Here is a 27,476-nt window from a genome sequence, read left to right as displayed (position 1 = left end):
ACCCAGGGGGCAAATCCAGCCCTTCTGGGGTCCCAGTCCGGCCTCTGGGGCTCTTCAGATGGCCATACTCCCTTCCCCTACTCCCTTTCCCCCAACTACTGATCATTTGGTGGTTTCTTCATTTTTGTGAAGTTTTTCCCATTCTAAAAGATTGAAATGCCTCTCCTAAGGCTAAATTACTGGCAATAAGAGATTTAAGCTAAAATATGCTGGTGATTTTGGCCCCACCCTTTTGCCTTTGGCACTGCCCATCACTGGAATGCGGCCCCCGAGAGCTTCTCCGAAATGGAATTTGGCCCTCGGGCTGAAAGTTGTTCAATACCCTTGCTTTAATAGTTTGTAGTAATGTCTCAGACTGTTTAATTGCCCTGTGCTGGCTTGTAGATGTTCTTAATTTTTTTTTAAGGACTGATTTCATTTGTTTCTGCTGCTTTTATGGAGGTGGTTTTCATTTTGTTGTACACTTTCTTAAGGCCACTGGCAATCATGTGCAGTAGAAATTTATAAACAAGATTGCATGAACATGTCAACCCCTCCTTGTCTGAATTGCTCAGACTAGTGGAAGCGACAGTTTCATGTGGCTACAGTGTTAGAGACTGCAATCTGAGCGCCTACCCCCCTGTATTGAGGAAGGGCCTCAAAAACTCTGTATACAGCTAGCATACAATTTATTCTTTCATCTAGGCCATGTGGTAGAGGAGAAGCCTACTCCTCAGATGGATACCATGCCAGCACCACCACCAGAGGAGAAGGATGTTGGAACAGTGCTGGAAGACCGACCCAGGCCAGAAGGGCGTCCTTCCTCACCCATCCCACTGCTACCACCACCCAAGAAACGCCGGAAAACTGTTTCCTTCTCAGCTTCTGGTGAGGATGATGAGATCAAGGGGGTCTTGGACAAGCCACCTGAATTGCCACCTGCAGCTGTTCTGCTGCCACCACCCCCTCCTCCTCCCCCCACAGAGGAAGCACAACCCCCATTAGTGCCTGTGGAACCCATGCTACCACCCCAAGTGTCCTTAACCTCAGATGCCCCAACTCGAGTGGCCTGCTCCCTGCCTCCCACAACGTCCCCAGTGAAGCCAGTGACTGCTACCAGCCGCAAGCGGGAGCCCCCCAAAGCCAGCCAAAGAACAATCAGCAACCTGCCAGCAGACCACGCTTCCCTTGTAAAGTGTTGGTCGGAAGAGCTGCTGCCGGCTGGTCGCTCCCGAGGCCGCTCCCGCTCCCGGAGCTCAGAACCCTTGCGGGCACCTCAGCACCCAGAAGAAGACAGACTGCGCATCCGTGAACACATGGGGGCTTCCTCGCTGCTAGAGCTGGCAAATCAACCCGACCTGGCTGTGTTGGCGGATGTGGCTCTCAAGATGCCTGTTGGTGCAGGCAGTGAAGACTCTGAGGAGACGGAGACCTCAGATGAGGCTGAGGAGCCCAAGGCCCCGCTGCCACCTCCTGCGCTGTCCCTCGAAGTCAGCAGCATTCTGATGGAGCATAACTATGCCATGGCTGTCCGTGCACCGCCAGTGGCGGCTGCCCGCAAGCCAGACGAGGCAGTGTTGCTCAGCTCTGCTGACCTGTTGGGGGTGGAGGTGTACAGCGAGCACATTGGCGAGGTCCTGGAGGCTCCCGAGGAGGTGGTGGCAGACGCCAGCGAGCTCAAAGCAGAGCCTGATGTGGGCGACCTCGTGGCGCTGCCTCCTCCACTTCCCCCGCCTGCTGAGAAGACCAAGGCCATTGTCCCCGAGCAGCAACATCAGGCCAAGAAGCATCCCCACTGGCTCAAGGAGGAGGCAATAAAGGACCCGGGGCCGCTGCCCTTTGGGCCTGAGGACCTGTTCCCTTCAGAGAGCGAAGAGGAGGAGGAGGAAGAGGATGAAGACAGTGCTGACAGCAGCGACGAAGGGGAGATTCGTAGGAGATCCTTGCGCTCCCACTCACACAAGCGCACCCCAGCCCAGCCACCTCCTCCACCCCCTGTCTTTGAGACGCGCAGTGAGTTTGAACAAATGACAATCTTGTACGACATCTGGAACTCAGGGCTAGACTTGGAGGACATGAAGTACTTGCGGCTGACGTACGAGCGCCTGCTGCATGAGGACAACAGCACAGACTGGCTGAATGACACTCACTGGGTCCACCACACCAATATCCTTCCTGGAGCTGAAGGCAGTTGATATACTGGAGGGGTGTATCTGCACTATAGACTTAGTTTAGTTTTATACCATTTTGACTACTGTAGCTTCTCCCAAAGATTTCTGAGAATTGTAGTTTGGTGAGACCTGCTGAGAATTCTCTCTTTTGAGATGCCTAGACCTCCCCCCTGAAATAACTGTAATTCTCTAGGAAGAAGGAATGATTATTAGACCAATTTAAGTCTGTAGCACGGGTATACTTTTCCATCCTTCCTGTTCCCATGATTAGACTATATTGTGCAAATTCAAGGGGGTTCTACCAAATGTAGGCTATAGAACTTGGTGACCCTTGTTTTGTAAGGCATGCACAGTGGCTAAGGCAGCTGGGTTACTTCATAAGTGGGGAAGTACAGGCCCTATCTGGCAGCTGCTCAGACTCCTAATATTTGACTTATTTGGTTGGTAATGGAATATTGCTAGACTTTTTGTGAAAACTGTCCAATCCTGCAGCTGCTAGCAGATCATGGGACTACTATCATTTTTATCATCCTCACTGTGCTTCATCCCAAAGATTCAGGAAAATTAAAACAAAATGCAGAAAATATATACATTTTTTTAAATATCTTAAACAAAAGCAAAGTCACAGTACATTGAATAGCATGTGAAGTCTACAGGCTATTCACTCTGTTGTGGCACTTGCTTTTTTTAGAGCCTGTCTTACTCGAGGGCTGCTTGGTTAGATTTGGGACAGTTGTAGTACGATGGGAAATGGGGAGGCTATTTGGTTTCCTTTTTTCTCCCTCAGTCATTTTCCTCCAGGAGAAATAAAATTCCAGTTCTGCTAATGTGGGAGAGGTATATATGGAAGCCTTCATAGAATCATAGAATAATAGGGTTGGAAGGGGTCTATAAAACCATCGAGTCCAACCCCCTTCCCCCCACTCTCCTTTAGTCCAAGGCCTCAAAAAGAGGGAAAGTTGCTTGTTTGGCCCAAACACAAGAGGTTATATGTGGGGCTTGTTGTCCATCTCCTTGTTTCACTCTCCCCTTGCTGCATGTTTTCTTTTTTCTCCTTAACTTCCCCCGCCTCCACTCACAAACATTGCAAACCCGAAGCGGAAGCGGAAGTCATCTGACCTGCGGGAGCACCAAACAGGCTGTGCCCGCAGCGAGGGCTATTATCACATCAGCAAGAAAGAGAAGGACAAGTACCTTGATGTGTGCCCGGCCACTGCGCAGCAGCTGGATGCTGCTGATACACAGGTCTGATCCATTTTGCTGAGATGTGTCCTCTGTACGTCTTCCCACCCATCCCTGAGTGCGTGGTCATTTTGCAGTGTAGTAGTAACCCTAGAACAAGAGTTATTATTGGGGAATGAAGATTGTGGGCAGGTGCGTATTTTGGAAAGAGAAAAGGACTGGGCATATTCCGCATTGAAAATAAATATTCTACACCAAGGGAATCCTGATTCTGTGATAAGAGAAGCTGAATTCTGTGACCTATATGTATTGTGCAGGTTAAGTGATTTTTCGCCATGGTTTTTCTTAATTTGTATGAATTACTTAGCAGTTTTTATTATTAAAGCCTAATTCTGCTTCTCCTAATCATGGTGACAGGCAAAGAATTAGGACATGGTGCTAACAACTTGACTCCCAACTATGGGGAATGTTCTTCAGCAACTCCTCCAACATCTTAGGCATTTCCCACAAGTTCGTAGGTATATCCTTGCAACCACAAGAGCTAGCAACTTTGTTTTGAAAAACACAATCTGAGATTCTTTGGAAGCAGAAAACACACATGAAACCCTGCACTTCTGCAGAATTGCAGCTTATACACAAACCCTGGAAGTAATGTAGATGATGCTCTCCTCTTTATATCAGGCATGGGACTGCAAATTCATTTTGCCCAGTAATTGGAAAAGCAACAGCATTTGCAGTCATTGTTTCACCATCTTTTGTCCCCTGTAAGCAACTGTCTACAATAAGTATGTACATTATGGGCCTGTTTGCATGTAACAGTGGTAAATCATGGGTTAGTTAACCCACAATTTGCTGCAGCGTGTGCCAGGCACATTCCACAGCGTTTTTGAATATTCATCTCCCAAATGGGCTGATCAGGGGTTGCTACGTGATGTCCAAACCCGGACATTATAGGTTAATCATAGGTTAAAGAACCCACAGTTAATCTACAATTAGTAGTTAGGTTAACTGAGTTGTTTAACCCATGATTAACCTATAGTGTCCGGATTTGGGTGTCACATGGCAACCTCTGATGGGCCCAGTCAGGGGTTGAATATTCAGAATGGCCCGGCATGCACTGCAGCAAATCATGAGTTAATCACCCCATGATTTGTCGCTGTTACGTGAAGCATAGGTACATATGTTGGCTCCACCATGTCTGTGACAAAACGAAGAGCATAGGGGGCGGCTGGAGAGGGAGCAATAGCAGCGGGGGAGGTCTGTGATTTTTGGCCATAAGAGAATGTTCATATGCAGCTCTTACAAAGGGAAGGGCCGTAGCTTGGTAGAGCACATGCTTTGCATGCAGAGGGTCCCAAGTTCGATGCCTGGCATATCCAGGTAGGGCTAGGAAAAACTCCTCTGCCTGAAAGTCTATAGAGAAGCACTGCCAGTCAGTATGGACAATGCTGAGCTAGTTGGACCAGTGGTCTGACGCAATAGAGGGCAGCTTCCTGTGTTCCTATGTTAAGGCATTTTAATGGGTGATATTATGAATGCCAGCAATGGAACATGCAAGGCAGAAAAGAATCTCTCTTAGTTTGAGCGTATCGTTCTGGCCAGTATGATTCTGCCATTGTTTTATAGATGTGAGAATTCCAAGTACTGTTTTCACTGCCACGTAAGGATACTGTCCGCCTTGATGCATATCACCTCCCCAAAGCTAGGTAAATCTGTGGATGAGATCGTGGGACTTGGTGGCTGTCTCTTCTTCATTCATTTATGTTAATGAACTCTCCCTTCCTCCCCAGGGCACCAACCGCATCCTGTCAGAACGGCGATCTGAACAGAGGCGCCTGCTGAGCGCCATTGGCTCCTCTGCCATCCTCGATAGTGACCTTCTAAAACTTAACCAGCTTAAGGTATCCAAGCACTGTCTTGTTAAGAAAGTAGAAAGAGTGGAGCAGGAGGTGTAGCCCATAGAAGGTGGGATTAGAAATGTGATCCTAGTCCATCCCTCAGAAGAAACAGGACAATGAACATTCCTTTCTAGTGTGGAGGCTTCTTAGAATTTTGCTGGGCCGAGTGGGGCTGCTCTGCTTTCCTCACAGAGTTGCTGTTGATTCCTGTGATACAGGCAGTTGCTGCTTTAGGAGGCAAGGTAGGGCAGGCTTTCAGACAAAAATTTTGTCAGACTTTGTGTACGGTTCAGAACAAATAATTTCTCAGTTAGGGTGTGGTAGCCAGTAGTACTCTCAGATTAAATTGTCTGAGCAAAGCTATATTACCCAGTTGGCACAAGATCTTCTCTCTTCAGTTCTTGAGCATGTGTGAAATTGGGGATCCTGCCATTGGAAGCAAAAGTGAGCAAAAAAATGAAGCATTGTGGGAGCTCTGAGGATCTAGGGCCATGAAGGAAAAGGAATGGGATCACTTGAAGTATAAAAGCCTTATTCCTTCAGCTATAGCAGTCTGTCCACTTCTCTTATGTGGGTTTATACGGTTAACTAACACTCTGTATCCTGAAAGTGCCCAGAATGGTTAAGGTGATGATCTTTGCTGACAAATTTTTTTTTGCATTTGGCAGAAGTTATCAGGCACACTGGCTCTTTTGTTTTGTTTTTTAAACCTTTGTCTAGAATCTTGAGGACTAATAATCCTGAGTTTATACAGAATGAAATGAGGCTGTCAGGAATCCAGATTGAATGCTATGCCATATGCACACACATGCGAACTAGACATAGCCCTTCTTTTCCGGACAGCTCAATAAGCACCTCACTTACCCCATACCCATTATTCCGCTCCTTACCACCATCCTCTTCTTTCTCTGTAGTTCCGGAAGAAGAAGCTACGGTTTGGTCGGAGTAGGATTCATGAGTGGGGCCTCTTTGCCATGGAGCCAATTGCTGCGGATGAGATGGTTATCGAGTATGTGGGTCAAAACATCCGGCAGGTGAGCAACAGAGGGGTGAGGTTTAGAAATGGCACTTCATTGCTACTGCTTTCGTATCTTACCTGGGGGTGTCTTGAGAACATGAGACCACCATAGATGTAGTTCAAAGGCTGTCCCCAGCCTTGATCTATATGCGTAATTTTGTTTTGTTTTAAAAACAAACACTTCCTCCTTCCTTCGCAATGTATCAATAGCCGCCAAAAGTTAGCCCTTTTTAAAAAGAAAAGATGAAGCATCTTTTGGAAACATTCTGGCTTTGGCTAGTTTCTAAGGAAGGTAGTGCTATAGGGCAGCAGTCCTCTGTACATTTTCCTTGGTGCCTCTGGATGTGCCAGGATTTAACTACTGTTTGAAGTTCTAAAAGCTGAGCCCTTCTCCCACCGTTTTCTGCCCCCGATATTTGTTGTTGTATTGCCAGCTTTTTTAAAAAAAAACAACCCTACTGTGATGACTTTGGGGAATAGGTGCCTAAGTTATGGTGGCTGCAGCGGGGGAGTAATTGAAGGTACCAAAGTAAGCTTGGCCTCTGTGCGTGCTTACTGAAGTCGCACTTTCCCTTCTGAGGCGGTGATGTGCACATGCAACCAGTTGGCACTAGGGGATGCTGTGGAGCAGGACTGTCTTTTCATTGCTGCCTTGGGAGGGCCTGTTTGCGTCCTGGACAATGAATTCAGTAAATTCTTACTTTTTTTGCAGTTCTTGGAGAGACGATTGCATTTTTTCCCTGAATAATGGGCATACACGTGGAAAGCACTGCAGTGATGGTGTTCAAATGGCATTTTAGCCCTGGAAAACAGTCTTGTAGCTGTTAACCCCCCTCCCAGAGACTGACATATTCAACCTCAGAGATGATCAATCCCATACATTTTTCCAGAAGTGAAGGAGGATATCCTAGGATGGGTTGCCACTCCTACTTGCTCCAATAGGCAGGGATATGTAAATTAGACCTGAAGAGCCTTCTCTCATGGAGGAGCAAACCTCCTTTCCGTTTCATTCCTGCCTAGCTCTGAGGCAGTTTGTCTACACTAGATCGCCAACTTCTGTTTTTCTTGAAGGCCTTTTCTCTTAGCTTACTCTTTAGCTGATTTTCGTTTTATCCCTTTCCTCTATTTCCCTTTGTTTCTACCCAACCGCACTCCCCCGTCCCACCAAAAAAGGCTGAGGCAGAGACAAGCTGAGGATACTTCAGGGCTACCTTTGCAATGGCTGATTCCCAGTCTGCCACCAGGCCAGGGTTGTTGTGTGACTCCCTTCGGCAGCTTGTAGACCCCGGCTTGGAAGCCACAAAAGGAGTAACTTGTGGCCGGGCCCTGCAGGTTAAAATCTGACCATGCCTGAATACCCTGACGCACTCGCTCTATTTTGAAGGTGGTGGCTGACATGCGTGAGAAGCGATATGCTCAGGAGGGCATTGGGAGCAGCTATCTTTTCCGCGTGGACCACGACACAATCATCGACGCCACCAAATGCGGCAACCTGGCCCGCTTCATCAACCACTGCTGCACGGTGAGTTGTGTGGGAATGATAGAAACAGGCTCCCTTGTTATTGCTCTTACACGCATCATTCCTGTGCTGTCCTTATTAAGCACGCTTGTTTATGTAGTGGTGTCAATGAAAGTAGCGTTTTGCAGAGTAAAATAAGCAAAAATTAAACTTCCCAGGCTCCTGCCCCAAGGGGCTTACGATTTAATATATGAACATTACTCAGACGTTGAGTTAGGCCAGCCTGTCCCCAATACCATAAAAAATAAACCATGATTGGAGTTCCAGTAGCAACTGTGAACTCGTTACCAGCACCCCTTTGCTTTGCACACAGTGTTTCTGGTGTTCTCGAGCTTTACACATGCATTGGGGGCCAAAAAAATCAAGCCAGAGGTGGTGCTCTTTTAGCTTCTAGAGAAATAATGTGACAAAATAGTGCCTCAGTGGTGCCTTTTGTGCTGAGGCAGCGGTGCTGGCATTGGCATAGAGCTAGCTTGTTGCCATCATAGCCAGCTCACTTCTGTTCATCTTTCCCTTCCTCAGCCCAATTGCTATGCCAAAGTCATCACCATAGAATCCCAGAAGAAGATAGTCATCTATTCCAAGCAGCCCATCAGCATCAACGAGGAGATCACTTATGACTACAAGTTCCCGATTGAAGAGAACAAAATTCCCTGCCTGTGTGGGACAGAGAACTGCCGGGGCACCCTGAACTGAGACATAACCATGGCATTCATATTTATTTTGTTTTCCCCACCTTTCACCTGCAGCTGAGCTTCTCTCCCCATAGAGTTGTGGTGGGAAAACTCTCAGTCGCCTTAAGACCCATCCAGATAACTTTTACGTTCCCAGCCAGTGAGAAAGCACTTCCTTTTCTTCAGGTTCTAATCAGTGAGAAGTTCCCTTTTCTTCCTCCCAGCCAATCAGATTTTTTTGGCAATTTTTTATTTATTTTGGGGGTTATTGCTATCATTTTTGATCCATCCCCAACTTCTCCCTGGGAAAATCAGTTAACAACAACATGCAGATGATGATGCTTTGCAAAAGTCAAATACCCTTCCTTCATATTAGGAAAGCCCATCCATCAGTTGTAGTTAGTTCTACAAGACCAACTGGCTCTGCTTCTAAGCTCAGAGAACAGCTCATGTTTATGCTACAGAGTATTGCCATGTGTGGAGGGGGTCCTTTTAAATACCAGTTTCAGTTTATGGACCTCCAGCACAGCCATTGATTAGCAAAACTTTAAGAATGGCAAGTTTTGAGCAAGACCTTCCATGAAACATTTGAGGCATTGCAATGCTTGGATGCTAGTGGTAGTCAGAGCTAAGAGCTGCCCCAACCCTTAAAATTTAAAGGTGGTTGAGCATTTTGTTCTCTACCCTCCCAAAGGTGAGGGGGTGTGGAGAGAGGTAGGTGTGTGTGTGTGTGAGAGAGAGAGAGAGAGAGAGAAGGAATGAATATGTTCTGGAGGAAGTTGATAGGGGGTTAAAGGTCCCGCCTGCTGTGTATAGGCAGAATGCCCCTGGGTTTATCGCACCGCAGCATCATTAGATTATGACCTGGTTCGCACGTAACAACAACCCATTGTTTTAAAAACTGATGGGTTGTCATGCATGAGTGACTGCACTGCCTGCAGCATGCCTGCCTCTTCTGCTTTACTGAACAACCCATGATTGGGTCCTTCGTAGGTTGTGCAATGTGACATGCAAACCCAGACCACTGGGTTGTTTAGCCGATTGTGGACCCCCTCCCCACATGGCGATACTCTGTAGCATAAACTTGAGCTGTTCTCTGAGCTTAGTCCCTAAACAACCCAGTGGGCAACCCATGGCTTGTTGGGTTAACTGCTGGGTTGTTTAGCCCCTAGACAACTGGGTTCGGATGTCACGCTGCACAACCTACGAAGGACCCGATTGTGGGTTGTGTGGTAAAGCAGAAGAGGCAGGGGCCACTTGTGCACAACAACCCATCAGTTTAAAAATGGATGCGTTGCTGTTACGTGTGAACAGGCCCTGTATTTGTCATCATGAACAACCCTTGTTTCAGGATCTCTCTCCTAATACAATTACCATCCCATTTATTTTTCCAAGCACTTCAGGCCACAGAGGTAGAGGTTCCGAAATCCAGTTGGATTGTGTTGTTCATATTGCAATCTCCCTGTCCTTTTCCTTTCCTATATCTCCTGTAACAAATGGTAAGAAGGAAGGGGCAAGGGAAACACTTAACCATAATAACGAAAGGAATTTGAATTTATTTCCTTGCTACAATTATGGCCTCAACCAAGCTGACTTGTAGCATAAGCTAAGACCTTCCCCAAACCACCCACCCCTAATAATTTTTCTTTAGGAGAAGAAAGTTGTGTATATATCTATTCCAGATGGATTGGCTGTTTCTTGTAGAAACACACAAGTTTATTAGTATGTAAATATTTTATTATTTTTGTTTCCCACTTCATACTAAAAAGAAAACTGTAAATAATGTTGCAATATATTTCCTTCTCCTGTTTTTATCCCCACTTGCATTGTGCCACCCTTTTCTTTTGATGTAAAGTGGGATTTTTTTTTTCTCCTGGGGAAAAAGCATAATAACGTTTTGGATGGTGCATTGGAGGGGTCAAGTAAAGTGTATTTCATTCTTTATTCCAAATGGGAGTCAGTTCTGAAAGGCAAAAGATGTTAAAACTAGGCATATGGAAATATTTTAGCAGGATTTTATTTTCACTTTCAGAAATTCTGTTTGTATTCTGTTTGCTGTGTGTTTGTCTTTAAATAGTACCGAGTTGGGTAATTCCATGTCAGAGCACTTTTTCTTGGGTGTGTTTCCCTCAGTGGACTCCCCACAGCCATGAGGAATTGGGTGCCTTCAAGTTTTCCTGGCCTGAACATTCTTTCCTTTCTGTGTCTGCAAACACCGATTTTCAAATTCGTTCGAATGATGGGAATATTTTTTGTATGAATATGAAGGGGTTCTTTTAGGGAAGGATCAACTAGGTAGCTAAGCCTTTGTCTTCTTGTTGCTCTTCTGTGCTTCAACCCTCCCGCAGACAGGCAGCCATTCAAGCAGAGAATCCCTTTCCTTCTCCATTTCCATCCATTTGACAAAGTGTTAGTAGGAACATTAGGCATACAGAATGAAACAGTGGATCCTCTGTGAGATTATGTCTTCTGTTGACCATTCAAACCCTTGCTGTGAGTGTGAGAACTACCTATCTAAATGGGGTGTTTCAGGGGGCAGAATTGCATATTATGTCAACAAACATGGTTTTGCCAACTCTGTGGTTGCTGAATAAGACGACTGCTGGAGATGGGGGACATTGTCAGGAGAGAAGGTGTCAGTAGGAGGACATGCTTAATGTTTCTCCCCCCTGCTGCTTCTCCCCCACAGTCCTTCCCTCTAGCTGTTTTGTCCCCATTCTCCCCCTTTCCCAACTGGGATCCAAGAGCGGAAGCCAGTCCAGGAAGAGGGGTGCAGAGGGAAGCAGTGTCAGGTGAAGGCTTAAGCATCTCCCACCAATTATTTCTCCCCTGAAAATTCCCCTCACATTTCTGATACTTCACAAACACAATTAGAAACCTGTTTGCTGATGGTAGTTAGTAGATAGTTCCACCTCAAGCTCCTTCTGATAAAGGCAAATTGTGGCCCAGTGAGTGGCATCCTCACATAGCTCTATGTTCAATTTCCCATGCCATGCTTGTGTATCCTCTTAGGGGGCAGGTTTAAGGCTGCCACTGCATTCTGTTGTTCCTTTGTTAGGGCCTGTGGATTTGAAACCAGCAGTAGCCTTGCCTCTTCTTCTTGGATGTGCATTTTTTCCAAACACACTATGAAAGAGGATTCATAAGTAGCTGAACTGGGACATTCTCCAAGGGACTTTCATTTCCAGGTGGCATAATCATGGCACCTCCCCTAAAAGCTCTGTCTGATTTTGAGGTATTCTCCTTCCGTATCCAAAGAAGTCAAAAACAGCTTGGTCTCTTGCTTTGAAAGGCTCTGTGAGAACTTGACCAATGGAAGTTGTTCAGGGGGGGTGGAAACTGGATCTAGCCATTCCTTTTGGAGAAGCAGAACACTTGTAACAGGCTCGCTGCATTCACTTAAATAATTTTAGGCTCTCATGTGGTTATGTTTTTGACAGAAATCTACACTTTTTTCAGTTTTACCACTCCTGTGTTTTGAAAACAGAGAGAAAGGAAATTTTGGTAGCCTATCTTAGCCACTAGTGTGGTGAAGTGGAAAAGGCTGAATCATCTGAGAAAGGAAAACGGGACAGCGGAGCAAGGCAGGACTAGTTTGTATGCTGTTGTATAGCTGTGGAAAAACAAGCAAAACACACATGAACACATTTAATCCTCTTTCTGTCTGTGTGCATGTGCTTTTGTTCATATCGATTTAGGTCCTTCAAATGCATCCTTTAATTATTTTCCAAAATTAGTTTTTACCATTTAAGGTAGTTTCACTGAGTAGCAAAATGCATTCCCTCTTTAGGGCTGCTGTTTTCAACAACTCCAGTCCCTTAAAATCTATATCATTCTAAGGGTTCAGAGAATAGAACCTTCCACATCTCCTCACTGAGCTCAGTGGCCACTTAGAATAATAAGCCACTTAGCTCACTTTTAGCAGCTTAACAAGGCATGATGTTCTAGTGTCCTGATGGGTTCCCATTTTAACTTGAAACTTTGAGCAACTTTGCTGATATTTAATCTTGCTACATTAATTGCAAACAAGACTACTTTTAAGCACAATGCATTGGCAGGGAAAAGAGATAATTGAATTTCTTATGTAATTTCTCTGAATTGTGTCTGGTGGCAAGCTTTTGAAAAGCTGGCTAACTCTCAGCAGATTGGCATGACACATCAAGCTTCCATTTTTGTTGGATTTAAATCTTTTCTGCTGAAAGCAGATGTGACTTCACATGTATAGAAGCACTGCTCCATCTTGACCCCCCAGTTATTTCAGTGGGAGGTTTGGGCTGCTTTTAGCAGGCTTTTAGGGGAAAGCGTGCTTGCCCTTGTTTTAGACCTGGAGTATGAATCACTTACCAGCAAAATACAGACAAAGGATTAGAGCTGTGTACTTTTGTTGTTCCTCATTGAAATGGGGAATATATGGGAGTAGTGCTTTGTGGGTTTGATACCAGTATTTCACCTCCTTTAACAAAGTCTATTTATTAGGTTTTGCTATACTTCTATTTTTCAAGCAGTTAAGCCCTACCGTGTTTCTGAATCGTGCAGGAGAGATTCCTGATCTTATTAAACATCTTCTGTTTCTCTGCCTACACTAATGTGCTTTTTCCAGGTGTGAATGAGAATCAATTCATCACTGACAAGTGCTTGTTCCAGCTAGTTTCTTGGATTAATCATGTAGCCACCCAGCGCTTAATGTTGTCAAGAGTTCTACACTCCCCGGTGTTTAAAATATATGTATATTTAAAAAAATGAGTTACAGGATGCTTTCATTTCATTTTCCTCCCCTGTTCATCATGAAATTTTGAAGTTTTGGTTGCTGCACAGTGTTTTTCCCTGCTACTCACCAAAGCTAGAAAGAAGGGAAACAGTGTTACCCAAATTGATCTGTGTAGTCATCTCTGCAACTGTTGTATCCTTCATCCAACTCAGCCACAAACCTCCTTACAGAATAGATAAGATTCTTTTAAAGGGAAAAAAACCAATCATACCTGTGTAAGTGATTCCAGATGCTTTAACAAAAACAACAAAGTTCTTTTGTTCTTTCAGAGCTGACTCCTACTTTGCCAGCTTAAAAACCTGAAGGGTTCTGGAATTACCCACCCACTTCCTTTATGTGCATTTTTTCCTGTGTACATATATGTAAAAAATATAGATATACAAAAAAATCTCTATACTGGGAAGGGGTATGCTTTTTTAACCTTCTCTAGCAGCAGTGGTAGCTTGCTGAGAATTTTGTGTTAATGCAGAGGATGCAAATGTGCGCACATGGACAGATGGATCCCTTTTTTTTCTTTCCCCATCCCCAGCCGCCCAGTGGATGGGTCTCTTTAAATTTGCATACCCACTCTTCTGTCTATATAAATATTATATATATAGATATATATATATATAAATATATTTTCATTTGATCTTATTGGCTTCCTACTTGTAAATATGTTAATAATTTGTGGATTCATTACTTGGTGCCGGATAGCACATTTTTATAAAAGTCATTAAACTTTTATTGTACAAAAAATATTGGTGCATACTCTTTGTCCTCATTTCTATGCTCTTGGCTGAGTGTGCACCACACCAAAAATGTCTGAATTTTTATACCATGAAAACCCAGCTTGCATGCTCTAAAAATCACACATGGAAAACCAGTGTGATGTAGTGGTTAGAGTGTTGGACTATGGGCAGGAAACAATGGGTTCAAATCTCCACTCGGCCATGAAGCTCACTGGGTGACCTTGGGCCATTCTGCCTCAACCGTAATTATCCCCTCAGGGATATTGTAAAATAAAATATGTTGGGGGGGGGGACCTGTATGACCATGTATGCCTTCCTGAGCTCCTTGGGGGAAAGATGGGATAGCTATGTTATACAATAAATTGGGGCCATCAAATTCAAATGGATTAGAATGGGTAGGCAGAAGGTAGACTGGGATCCACTGGTAGATATTTGGGTGACTTCCAGTAGTTCAGCAAGGATTTCTGACTGTCAGTTCTTTAACAACAGCAACAACAAAATGACTTTTCCCACTTAAATTAGGCTGCTGAAATGCTTGGGGTAACCGGGAATAGATTTTTGTGCAGAGGTTTTAGTACTCAAAACAAATTCCAAAGCTCAGAATTCTCTAGCTCTAACCTGTGTGTCTTTTGCACTGGGCTCTTGGGCTTCTAATTTAAAAAAAAAAAAATCCCACAAGCCTGGAGTCTGCCCACTCCAAGATTAGAGGGCCAAACATCAATATCAAGTTTGTAAACAGCAACGTTCCTGATTGCTTCAAATCCAAATTCCCTTGAGGCAACTACACAGGGAAGCATTACATTTACTTTCTCTCTTAGGCCACTAATAACTAGCACCCATACATGCATACCTGTGTGCTACTAATATTGTGGACTGGTATCTTGTGTGGAATTATTTGCAAGACTGCCCTACTCACATCCAGCAGAGGCCTTAGGCTGACATCCATCCTCAAAGAAATGTCAGTTCTACCTCAACTAAACACCACTCAACCAGTTCCATCCTATTTAAACCCTAACATTTGAAAACTCAGAATTTGTTTTTATGCAGTTCTGGCAAGTTATCTGGCTGCAGCCATTTGTGCTATAAATGCATGACTCAAATTGCTTGATTTGCATACATTTGCTTAATTTACAAAATTCTGTCTTCAAGGAACTTGGGATATTTTGACAAAGAAAAGAAGAAGAATGTCAGGGAAGCCAGAATATTTAAACATAAGGCCTTTCCAGGTAGTTTATGATAAGGGCCATTTCAAATGACTGCTTTGGAAACCCCCATATGTTTCCAACAATACCAGCTTTGACTCTTTTAAGACAGTTAAAAAAACACACAACAGTTTTAGTCATGGGGTACAAAAACCAAACCTTGTATGGAGAACAGGATGTAAGGCTTGATAACCTGTATGAAAGAGACATGTCCAAATATGATCACAAGTGAGGATAGCAAATAGAGATGTGTCTGTCTTGCTTGCTTATGCTGCCAATGACAGAGTGGGCTTGCCATCTCCACCCAAAGCTATGTTGCATTTTTTTTATTTACATGTTATTTTTATTTCAGGACCTGTTTTTCAACCAATAAAATTTGTTTTAACTGACCTAACTTTTTAAATTCCCCATCCTCTCCCCTTCTTTTCAACATAACCCTTGCAGTTTCTAATCCTCTGTAAAAGTTCCTGCCATTTACCAAAAAAATCTGGATTTTAAAAAATGAGCTTCTTACACATTCAACCACCATATTTTCATATACATCACAAAGAGGTAATCAAATAAGCAGGGAAAGCCTGAGTAAAAGGGAAGGGGAGGGGGGGAAACAGGAGGAAAGGTGAAGTGTGAAAGAAAACAAATGATTAGAAAATGCCAAATGATCTCCAGCCCTTTTTATTCTCCTTATATATTTAAGACCTTTATGCTACGTCTTCCTTTGCTACCAAGTCCACTAACAAAAATACCGATACCTCTCTGTCCACGTCAGTTTTCTTCCCATTTACCCATTATCTGCCCTTTTTGCAACCAAGATTGCGCTGATCCGCCCGAACCTTTAGTAATTAGTAATTAAACTTTAACGGTGAAGGACAATTTCCACACACATCCCTACGGCTAGATCAATGTGTTTTCATTCTTCCCCTTCCCAGAATCAAACTACTACCAGACGTTCCCAATATGTATGCTCCAAAGTGGCTTTACAAGCATCAATAATACCCCACCCTTTGCACACCCCTGTCATGAGCTGCAGCCTGATCTGGAAAGCCCTCTGCAAGCAATCAGTTCAGACCTCTGGCAAAAGCAATCTGTCCTTTCCCCTGCAGCCCACTGGGAGGGGGAGGACGAGAAGAGAGTGGTCGTGCTGGCGGTCAGCCCCCAACATGTGATCCCTGAAGGAATGTGGCCTAGACAGACCCGCCCCCCCCCCTGCTTTATTAGACTATCCTGCCAGCATCCAGTGCAGTGCTGGCTCCAGGCTTTGGAGGGCCCTTGGGTAAGGCACCGTCAGTAGGCGCCTCATCCTCTTCCTCATCCTCGCTGCCAGTTGCTTGACAGGCACACAGCCAGCGAGCAAGCAAGCGGTGGCATCTGCCGCTGCTGCTCCTTCTCGCCACCACCCTTAGGACAGATGTGTGATTTCTTTCTGGCGCTGATGCTTTTACCACTGTCCAGGTAGCAAAATTTGCCTTGGCAGCAAGGGAAACGCGTGCCAAAGCCCAAACAGCCTAGTGGGGACGATTCTGTTGGATGTGTGGATTTATGTATATACAAATATGTGACTGTCCTGTACTGTTTTTTTTTCTTTCTCCTTTTTTAATGTACATTGCGGGGGCCTATGGCTTTAAGCAATAAAGTATCTATGAATCCTTCTCGCCACCCGCATTGCCTGGGCCAGAGCAAGGGACAGGTGAAGAAGCACGTTGCAATGATGATGAGGAGCAGCAACTCCGGGGGGTCCTGTCAGTGGCCCCCTGCTGGGGTGTGGGCCCTCGGCAGGTGCCCAAATATGCCTACCTTTAGACACCTGGTCCAGTGTATTCTGCAAACAACTTCCTGCTGAATTCAAAAGCTTAGACCCATTTGTCAAAGATGACAACGCTGGAGATAGACAATTCCTGAGAGTGGTTTCTTCTTTCTTTCTTTAAAAGACTGGTTTCACTTTCAACAATGTACGCACATTTCTTTTGTTCCACTCTTGCCTCTTGACAGACTGGTTTTGAAATTAATCCTACAAAAAATTAATCCTTCCCAGAGGTGGAAGTGAGATACAGTGTTCCCACCAGAAGCAATGACTCCACTTCCAAAAAACACCTCTAACTCTGAAAAAACTCCTGTGTCTTCATGTGAAGAGAGTCCTGCAACCCCAGGGCAGGCAGATTTCAGGTTTGCGGGATCTACTTTGTTCTTTTACTTAGAACCTTGAAATCGGCCAATCGGAGCCAAGTGCAAAATGTGGGCGGGGGGTGGGGAGGCAGTGACATACCCTTAGAATTAAGGAACAAGAGTGCATCTGAGCCCATGCTCAGCCCAGGAGTTTGCCTCTATTCCCAGAATGGAGCTCACAGTCCTATCACACAAAAATCCACTCCTTGTTTCTTGCCCAAGCTTCTATCTCAGCAGCTTAATTTTAAAAAAGGGAGCGTCTTTTTTGTTGTTGATGTTTTTAAATCACTGCAAATCACCTAGGGATCTACCAGTAGACCCCAATCTACCTGCTGGCCATCCCTGCTGTAATCCTGTTCTGGATGTAGACAACACCTTAGTCTCGCCACTGATGCTGCCCTCTGCCTTAATCACTGGCTCAGCTTGGTGGTTAAAGTGGTCAGGGACATACAAGATTAAAGGAGCTGATGAAAAATTATGGAGTCTGGAGGCGGGAAATTACATCTGCAGTTAGATCATAAATTCTAGGGTAAGCGAGGGAGTGATGGAAAAAATATGTATTTCACTTTCATCTGCATCTGTTGCTGTTTTCAGATGCAAGGTGGGGGCTTCCTTGTTTTTGTGACTCAAAAGAAACGAATGTCAAGAATGAAGTTCAAGTCTGGTTCTTAGATATTAAGAATGTTTTGATGGCATTAGCATAAAAGAATCCTGGGATTTTATGGGTGGGAGGGGGCTGTTGTGCTCATGCCCTGCTTGTGGGTTCCTGGTCGATAGCTGGTTGGCCACTGTGCGAACAGAATGCTGGACTAGATGGACCCTTCGTCTGATCCAGCATGGCTCTTCTTATGTTCTTATGTTATGTTGTGTGCTGCCCAGAGAACAAGATTGCCGCATAACCTTATATAAATAAGTAAAAGAATGAATAGCCCTAAGGCAAGAGAGGCACTTCTCAAAATTCAAGAACTGGATCATTGTTGGTTTCTGAGTCAGCACTGTCAATTTAGTATGTTTGAGGATATGAAGGGAGTGGTTCTGCACAAATTTGATATGTGCTAATGAGACTATGGGGTGGTTTGGGCTGGAGCCCCCAACTCCTAACTCAAACCCACAGTACCATTTGGAAGCTGCAATGAACAGCAGTACAGAGATAGCAGAGAGCAGGGCAGCCCGACATGTGCTGAACATGACCACATGATCTTTCCATTAATCATGTGCTTTGATTCTCATGTAGATCACTTCAGCCCCAGGAGTGGCATCTTAGACACACAGATTTCTGAAGCTGAGTTGCTGGCAGGGACAGGATCCATGATTCAAAATCCCACTCTGAGATACATCAACGGTCCAAGGATGAAAGAGCAGTATATGTTAAAAAGGCTGGCTGTGGTTACCCTTTCCTACCTAACTACAATAATATCAGTGCTGGTCTGTGACAAACACCTGCTCCTGATATAGCTCAACAGGGTTCCCTAGAGCATCTGCTCAGTTTACTGGGCAACCTGAGTAGGTTAACCTCATCTCACTTTTTTGTCCTCTAAAATGCAACCAAAACCTTAAGCTGGTTCTTTTTATAGTTTAACTGGCTCAAACTGGCTTGGTGTTTTTAGATGTAATTTTACAATAATTAGGAAATTGGGTTCAGGCACCAAGTAATTTTCTGATTTGCTGGCTAGACTACTGATGTCAGAAATAGAGGCAACTGTGTTACTGGTCAAAACAGCAACCAGTTTCTGCTAAGGGCCTGGCTTTTACGGAACCCACATAAAAGTAAGGGTTAACTCACTCCTGGAACTTTCCATAAACCATCAAACTGGAGGCTAATATGCACTCTCTCAGACCATCCTCTCTGCAATGAATTCTGCATATGCTCTGGAACCCCAGACTACTCAAGGTAGGTAACTTGTAACTAGCTAGATTTGCTGCATTGATTTCATTTGGAATTCTGTGTGTGTGTGTGTGTGTGTGTGTGTGTGTGTATGATAATTGTTGTTGTTGTTGTTGTTCAGTCGTGTCCGACTCTTCGTGACCCCATGGACCATAGCACGCCAGGCCTTCCTGTCCTGCGCTCTCTCCCGGAGCGTACTCAAGTCCATATTCATTGCATCAGTGATGCTATCTAGCCATCTCATCCTCTGCCGTCCCCTTCTCCTTTTGCCTTCAGTCTTTCCCAGCATCAAGGTCTTTTCCAGGGAGTTTTCTCTTCGCATTAGGTGGCCAAAATATTTGAGCTTCAGCTTCAGGATCTGTCCTTCCAATGAGCACTCAGGGTTGATTTCCTTTAAGATTGACTGATTTGACCTCCTTGCAGTCCAGGGGACTCGTAAGAGTCTTCTCCAGCACCACAGTTCGAAAGCATCAATTCTTCGGCGCTCAGCCTTCCTTATAGTCCAGCTCTCACAGCCATACATTACTACTGGGAAAACCATAGCTTTGATTAGACAGACCTTTGTCGGCAAGGTGATGTCTCTGCTTCTTACTAAGCTGTCTAGGTTGGCCATAGCTTTCCTCCCAAGGAGCAAGCGTCTTTTAATTTCATGGCTACAGTCACCGTCTGCGGTGATCTTGGAGCCCAAGAAAGTAAAATCTGTCACTGCTTCCATTTCTTCCCCTTCTATATGCCAGGAAGTGATGGGGCCAGATGCCAAGATCTTCGTTTTTTTAATGTTGAGTTTCAAACCAGCTTTTGCACTCTCCACTTTCACCCTCAACAAGAGGCTCTTGAGATCCTCTTCGCTTTCTGCCATTAGGGTGGTATCGTCTGCATATCGGAGGTTGTTGATAATTCTCCCAGCAATCTTAATTCCGACCTCTGATTCATGCAACCCAGCATTTCTCATGATGTACTCTGCATATAAGTTAAATAAGCAGGGTGACAATATGCAGCCTTGTTGTACTCCTTTCCCAATTTTGAACCAATTGGTTGTTCCATGTCTGGTTCTTACTGTTGCTTCTTGACCCTCATACAGGTTTCTCAGGAGACAGGTAAGGTGGTCTGGTACTCCCATCTCTTTAAGAATTTGCCACAGTTTGTTGTGATCCACACAATCAAAGGCTTTAGCGTAGTCAATGAAGCAGAAATAGATGTTTTTCTGGAATTCTCTTGCTTTCTCCATGATGCAGCGAATGTTGGCGATTTGATCTCTAGTTCCTCTGCCTCTTCTAAACCCAGCTTGTACTTCCGGTAGTTCTCGGTTCGCATACTGCTGAAGCCTAGCTTGTAGGATTTGAGCATCATCTTGCTGGCATATGAAATGAGCGCAATTGTGCGGTAGTTTGAACACTCTTTGGCGTTGCCCTTCTTTGGAATTGGAATGTAAACTGACCTTTTCCAGTCTTGTGGCCACTGTTGAGTGTTCCAAATTTGTTGGCATATTGAGGGCAGCACTTTAACAGCATCGTCTTTTAGGATTTTAAATAGCTCGGCTGGAATACTGTCATCTCCGCTAGCTTTGTTGTTAGTAATGCTTCCTAAGGCCCACTTCATTTCACTTTCTAGGATATCCGGCTCAAGTTCAGTGACCGCACTATCATGGCTATCAGGGACATTCAGATCTTTCCTGTATAGTTCTTCTGTGTATTCTTGCCACCTCTTCTTAATCTCATCTGCTTCTGTTAGGTCCCTGCCTTCTTTGTCCTTTATCATGCCCATCTTTGCACAAAACGTTCCCTTGAGAGCTCCGATTTTCTTGAAGAGATCTCTAGTCTTTCCCATTCTGTTGTTTTCCTCGATTTCTTTGCATTGTTCATTTAAGAAGGCCTTCTTGTCTCTCCTTGCAATTCTCTGGAACTCTGCATTCAGTTGGATATATCTTCCCCTTTCTCCCTTGCTTTTCGCTTCCCTTCTTTCGTGAGCTACTTGTAAAGCCTCATCAGACAGCCACTTTGCTTTCTTGCATTTCTTTTTCTTTGGGATGGATTGAGTTGCTGCCTCCTGAACAAGGTTACAGACCTCCGTCTATAGTTCCTCAGGCACTCTGTCTATCAGGTCTAATCCCTGAAATCTATTCCTCACCTCCAGTGTATATTCATCAGGGATATGATTTAGGTCATACCTGAATGGTTTAGTGGTTTTCCCTACGTTCTTCAATTTAAGCTGAAATTTTGCAACAAGAAGCTCATGATCGGAGCCACAGTCAGCTCCAGGTCTTGTTTTTACTGACTGTATAGAGCTTCTCCATCTTTGGCTGCAAAGGACATAATCAATCTGATTTCGATATTGACCATCTAGTGATGTCCATGTGTAGAGTCATCTCTTGTGCTGTTGGAAAAGAGTGTTTGCTATGATCAGCGTGTTCTCTTGGCAAAACTCTATTAGCTTTTGTCCTGCTTCATTTTGTACACCAAGGCCATGCTTGCCTGTTATCCCGGTGATTTCTTGACTTCCTACTTTAGCATTCCAATCCCCTATGATGAAGAGGACATCTTTTTTCGGTGTTAGTTCTAGAAGGTGTTGTAGGTCTTCATAGAACCGATCAACCTCAGATTCTTCGGCATCAGTGGTTGGGGCATAGACTTGAATTACTGTGATGTTGAATGGTTTGCCTTGGATTCGTACTGAGATCATTCTCTTGTTTTTAAGATTGTACCCCAGTACTGCTTTTCCCACCCTTTTGTTGACTATGAGTGCTACTCCATTTCTTCTAAGGGATTCTTGCCCACAGTAGTAGATATGATGGTCACCTGAATTAAATTCACCCATGCCCGTCCATTTTAGTTCGCTGATTCCCAAAATGTCGATGTTCAATCTTGCCATCTCATGTTTGACCACCTCCAGCTTACCTTGATTCATTGATCTGACATTCCAGGTTCCTAAACAATATTGTTCTTTACAGCATCGGATTTTCTTTTCACCACTAGACACATCCACAACTGAGTGTCCTTTTGGCTTTGGCCCAGCCGCTTCACTCTTTCTGGCGCTACTTGGAAATACCCTCTGCTCTTCCCCAGTAGTATATTGGACACCTTCCGACCTGAGGGGCTCATCTTCCGGTGTCATCTCTTTTAGCCTTGTGATACGTTCCATGGGGTTTTCTTGGCAAGAATACTGGAGTGGGTTGCCATTTCCTTCTCCAGTGGACCACATTTTGTCAGAACTCTCTGCCATGACCTGTCCGTCTTGGGTGGCCCTGCATGGCATAGCTTATGGCTTCACTGAGTCACGCAAGCCCCTTCACCACAACAAGGCAGTGATCCATGAAGGGGGTATGATAATTCCCTTCTCTTTGTCCCCCCCCCTTTCCTAAATAAACTCTTTTTAAATATTTGGCCATTTGGCTGTATTGCTTTAAAACAGAGTTCTCACTAAACTCTTCCCCATGTGAAAGGCTGCATGGATACAAAGCTATGGCATGTGTTTTTGGCATTAAAAAAAACACGTTTTGTCAAATTCTGTATTTCTGAGCTTTGGGAAAGGAAGTCCGAAGAACTTTTTTTGCTATGTTTTTTCCTATGGCTGGGCTGAAGGGACAAGTCCTTGGCAATAGGGCTCAGAAACTCCCCACATACCTGGGCAGAGTGGGGTGCGTCAGGAGATTCATCCTGACTAGAGGCAGCCTTAGTAATCCTTTTTCCTGGGGAGCCCTTGAAAGAAGGGGTCCACCAGGAGGAAAAGTTATCCCCCTCCCAGTTTCATATCAAGGTAAATCAGTTTTGCATGAGGATGGTCTCGGGTTCAATTACTGGCATCTCCAGTTGTTGTTGTTGTTTTTAAGGTTCAGATAAACCCCAAAAGGAGAGAAATGTCTCTGGATGCATAGGTTTTGTTTTTGGAAAGCCCAACATGTTTTGGCCTCTAATTTAAAAAGCCTTCTTCAAGAGGTTATGAAAATGTCTGCAGGAATTCGCACAACAAAATAGCTCCTGTTCTAATTACTGGTGAATAACAGGCCGAAACACACTGGGCTTTCCAAAAATAAAACCTTTGCATCCTGAGACATTTCTTTTGGGGGTCTACTCTGGATGCTTATCAGCCTTTTACACCTAATGTTCAGATAGCCAGTGTCTGAGATCTGCAGTGCAGTGAGGTCATTTTAGTGAGCCTCCTGCGTTCACTTGCTCACTTTTGAAGAAGGAAGGGGTGGGAGCGGCTTTGATCTGAGACCTCCACGTTCTGTGTTCAGCTTTGGGCAAGTAGTGAGGTTGAGAGCGGTTTTGGGTAGAGGGGAGAAGCTGGAAACTTTGTCTCTCAAGGTTTTGGCAGACAGCTCTGAGCCTAGAATGATGGATGGGCTGAGGTTCAGGACTGAATGATCTTATAGGGGCTCCTCTTAAGATTGTAGATCCCACTGACTTGAAAATGCGGCATGCCAGCCCTGTTGCATTTTGGGGCCCTCCTGTTCATTCTGTCAAATGGGGCCCTAGACATCTGCTCCAAAGTCCTGCCCTGATGGCACCACTACCTGAGACATTGAAGAACTACTGCCAACGTAAAGTAGTCAAAGTGCCAAAAGTCTAACAGGGGATAAGGCAACGTCTTCGGTTAACTTGCACTTTGACTTGAGAAAGTGTTCCATTCCAGCATGTTTGCCTAGAACACAGGTCAGTTTGTTCAAAGAAACAGTGGCTCAATAGCTGCCTGGAAATCTAGGTGGTTCTGAGAAATGGTCAGATGTGTGGTCTGAAACAATGCGAAGAGGTTCCGAAGAGGCTTATTTATGGAATGATCTTCCTGATGAGGCCCACGTGGTGCCCACATCGTAATCTTTTCCATGCCAGGTTAAAACTACCCTCTCAGGCATTTGGCAGTATATAAAGAGTTTCTTTGGTTGTCTCTGGCTGATTGTTTTAAATTGTTTTAGATATATGTTGTTGTGTGTGCTATTTGTTCTATGTCATTACGTGAATGGTTTTCTACTTTCTATAATGTATTTTATTTTTTTAATTTTTGTGAACTGCCCAGAGTGCTTCGGCTGCAGGGCAGTATAGAAATATAATAAACGAAATGAAACGATGCCTCTCTTCAACCCACATTCTCAAATGTTTCAGGGCAAATTCATACGACTCGTCCATTCCTTTTTTGCAGGAATATTTTCTATGCTGTAGATTTGCTAAGGATAAAGAATGCAAAACTCTTTGTTGGCTTGGGAAGAGGACTACAGTTTGAGCTGTTCGGAACACTGCTGGTGTAGGACCATGGGCCTCCTGGGCTCACTTGCTCACTTCCGAAGAAGGAAGGGGTGGGCGCGGCTTTGATCTGAGACCTCCACATTCTGTGTTCAGCTTTGGGCAAGTAGTGGGGTCAAGAGCGGTTTTGGGTAGAGGGGAGAAGCTGGAAACTTTGTCTCTCAAGGTTTTGGCAGACAGCTCTGAGCCTAGAATGATGGATGGGCTGAGGTTCAGGACTCCAGGGTCCCAATTCTATATTAGAACCATAAAGCCTCTATTATAGCACTTTGAAGATCCAGGTGGGGTGAGTGTCGTTTTGAAGGCTTCAGCTTCTGGGGCACAATGATGCTCGCCGGCCACTAGAAGGCACCCTACCTTACATTTAATTTCAGCAGCAGGAGCAAACGACTCGACACGACTGAACGGTTTATGGAGCCTTTCTCAACCAGGTTGATGAAAAGCACAGATTTATATCACTACCTTTGCCCTAGCTCCGTATCGTGGGTAGATGATAACGACGCTCTCTGCCTTTTTGCAGTCTTGAAAGAATAGCCCACATTGGGGAGGAACAAAGGCATTTTGGCCAGTGTGTGAGGAGCAAGCCAAAAGGATAGCTAAATGGAGTCTCCGTGTTAAGGGGCAGTGTATCTCTGGGTACCAGATGCATGGGGTGAGCCATAGGACAACGCCTTGTGAGCTCCACAGAAACACCTACCTGGCTGCTGGTGAAGAGCAAATGCTGAATCAGATGTCCTCTGATGAAAGAGAGATGGAGAAAGGCAAGGACAGAGCAGAGAGAAAAAGAACAGAGCAGGGAAATCTAGCTGGACCTAGGAATGGTAACAGAAACTAAATATAAAACAAGCAAAAATGAAGAAGTGTTCCAGGACCAAGCCATTCCTATTGCATATGGTCAGTGCAGCCAAGAAAGTAATAATCCTTTGCATTTACATCTACATTTCAGGTGTTGTTTACACGAATACCCATTTTACAGAGTGCCGGGGATGGTGCGTTGTGCCATCCATGTAAGTGGCCCTTTGAAGATATTGAGGAGGCATGTCCCTGCCCCGACGCATGGGCCAGAGCAGAGGAGGAGAGAGGGGAAATCAGGGAGGAATCTACGGTTATTGCAGGTGCGTGTACTTCTGCAGGTTGCAGGGACTGGGGGCTTGTGCCAAAGGCCTGGCAGAAAGCAGGTGTTCAAAGGGCCTCATGTACATTGTCTCAGTAATCCTTCCCCCATCCGGTGCCCTCCAGATGTGTTGGACTACAAGTCCCAACATCCTCAGCCAGCATGGCCTGTGTCACTTCCAAACTCTGGAAAGGCATTCCCTTTGGAACGCCAATTGGTCCCCTCCCTCTCTGCATTCAGGAACGGCTGTTTGAAAACGTGGCGTTTAGAATGGCGTGTCTCCGCGTTGCTTTTATTCTTTTATTATTTTTTTATCTGATTGTTGATTTATTTTAGAATTTTTTGTACACTTCCTGGGTGGATCTCAGAAAGGTGGTAGAGAAAGACCTAAGTAAAATAGAACTCAAAACAAAAGAGTGGCTTGCCCAAGACCAGCTGGCAGGTTTGTGAATGACATGAGAAGTCTCATGTCACCCTCTTGGCTGCTGACCAGCTGTGCAGCTTCTTCTGGAGAAAAGAGACAGCTCCGTATGCTGGTGGGAATAGGGAAGTGGAGTCTGCATGGTGGAACTGGGCCTGGCCAGAGGGAGGCAATGAAGCAGACTGTGGCTAAGCTGCAGTCTTTCATGCATGAAGCCATCAAACCTGTGGGAGTGCTTCTGAGCATATCCTGCTGTGTTCCTAGGGGGAGGACTGGAAGGGGAAGGCGGCAGGTGACAACGGAAGGGATGGACCTCGATGGCACTCGCTTTGCACCTCTGCTCTTGCGCACAAGTGCGTGTGTATGTCAGGGCTGGGGAACCTTTGGCCCACGGGCCAAATTCAGCCCTTCTGGGGCTCCCAGTTTGGCCCTCGGGGGCTCCCCAGATGGCCACGCTCCCTTTACCTAGTAGTAGCAGTTTAGTTTACTGCTGTAACCGCAGGTCACAACACAGGACATCAAAGCATGCACATAGAGATAATACAGCATATGTACATCATATAGAAAAGCAACGGCAATTAATTACTAAAATGCAGATAAAATCATACAATCATGAATGTCTAACTGTGTTTACGACTGTAACGGAAACCATCACAGTACTAACACTAATCCTAAATTACAGTTGAGCAAAGTGTCTAACAAGATTAATAGGTACAGTTCTCTTTCTAATTTTAAGAGTCAGCAATGTAAAAGTGGCCACATGGTAGCTAGCCTGGGGAAGCGCATTCCCCAGCAGAGCGTAAACACATTCCGCCTCGGAGCCTGTGAATTTGGCAGCGATCTGGCCCAACGTTTTACCTCTTACTACTTCATAAAACGGGCAATGTGGGACATCATGTTTAATGTCCTCTGCTTGGCCTGGCTGCAGGGGCAGATGTAACTGCCCCTGCCCCTTAAGAAGAATAATCTGAGGATAATCAAATCCTTTGAAATGCGGATATACCGATGCATGTTGAAGATGTCGTGGAGTGATCGAGCAACAAATGAGAACGTACCATGCTATGCAGAGTATGCAAACAGACAGAACTAATAAATACCATCAAGAGAAGAAAATTACAATATTTTGGTCATATTATCTGAGGTGAAAAATACGCCATACTCCAACTTATTACGCAAGGGAAAATGGAAGGAAAAAGGTCAACAGGAAGAGGACAAACATCACGGTTAGAGAATTTGAGGGAATGGTTCAGCTGTACTTCTATACAATTACTCAGAGCAGCGGCATCAAAAACAAAAATAGTTGTGATGATAACTAACCTCTGATAGGAGATGGCACCGTAAGAAGAAGGAGGCCTCCTTTCCCCAATGACCGATTGTTTGATGGTTTCCCAGATTTTGCACAGGTTTTCTTCCCATTCTACAAAGGGGAAATGGCTCTTTGAAGGCTAAGTTACTGGCAGTAATTATTGTAATATACTAAATGTGCATCAACCCATGCACACCCCAAAAGCCAACAC

At 44.8% G+C, this 27,476-nt stretch overlaps 1 protein-coding gene across 4 annotated transcripts in view; it reads left to right on the top strand.

The window, feature by feature from the left end:
* The window catches only part of SETD1A (SET domain containing 1A, histone lysine methyltransferase), a 45,331-nt gene extending 28,300 nt beyond the window's left edge, over nt 1–17,031 (top strand). For all 4 annotated transcript variants that reach the window (XM_084806057.1, XM_084806056.1, XM_084806054.1 and 1 more), the window contains 6 exons: nt 685–2,145; nt 3,226–3,395; nt 5,123–5,233; nt 6,145–6,264; nt 7,633–7,770; nt 8,290–17,031. In XM_084806057.1, coding sequence (XP_084662183.1) covers nt 685–2,145; nt 3,226–3,395; nt 5,123–5,233; nt 6,145–6,264; nt 7,633–7,770; nt 8,290–8,463 — 2,174 coding nt within the window. In that variant the 3' untranslated portion in view covers nt 8,464–17,031. The remainder of the gene's footprint in view (nt 1–684; nt 2,146–3,225; nt 3,396–5,122; nt 5,234–6,144; nt 6,265–7,632; nt 7,771–8,289) is intronic.
* Nucleotides 17,032–27,476: the final 10,445 nt, after the last annotated feature.

This window comes from Heloderma suspectum, chromosome 6, assembly GCF_057233095.1.
Source record: "Heloderma suspectum isolate Gila_16-S chromosome 6, 16-S_ref, whole genome shotgun sequence".
Lineage (NCBI taxonomy): Eukaryota > Metazoa > Chordata > Lepidosauria > Squamata > Helodermatidae > Heloderma > Heloderma suspectum.
This window is presented reverse-complemented; position numbering and strand designations above follow the sequence as displayed.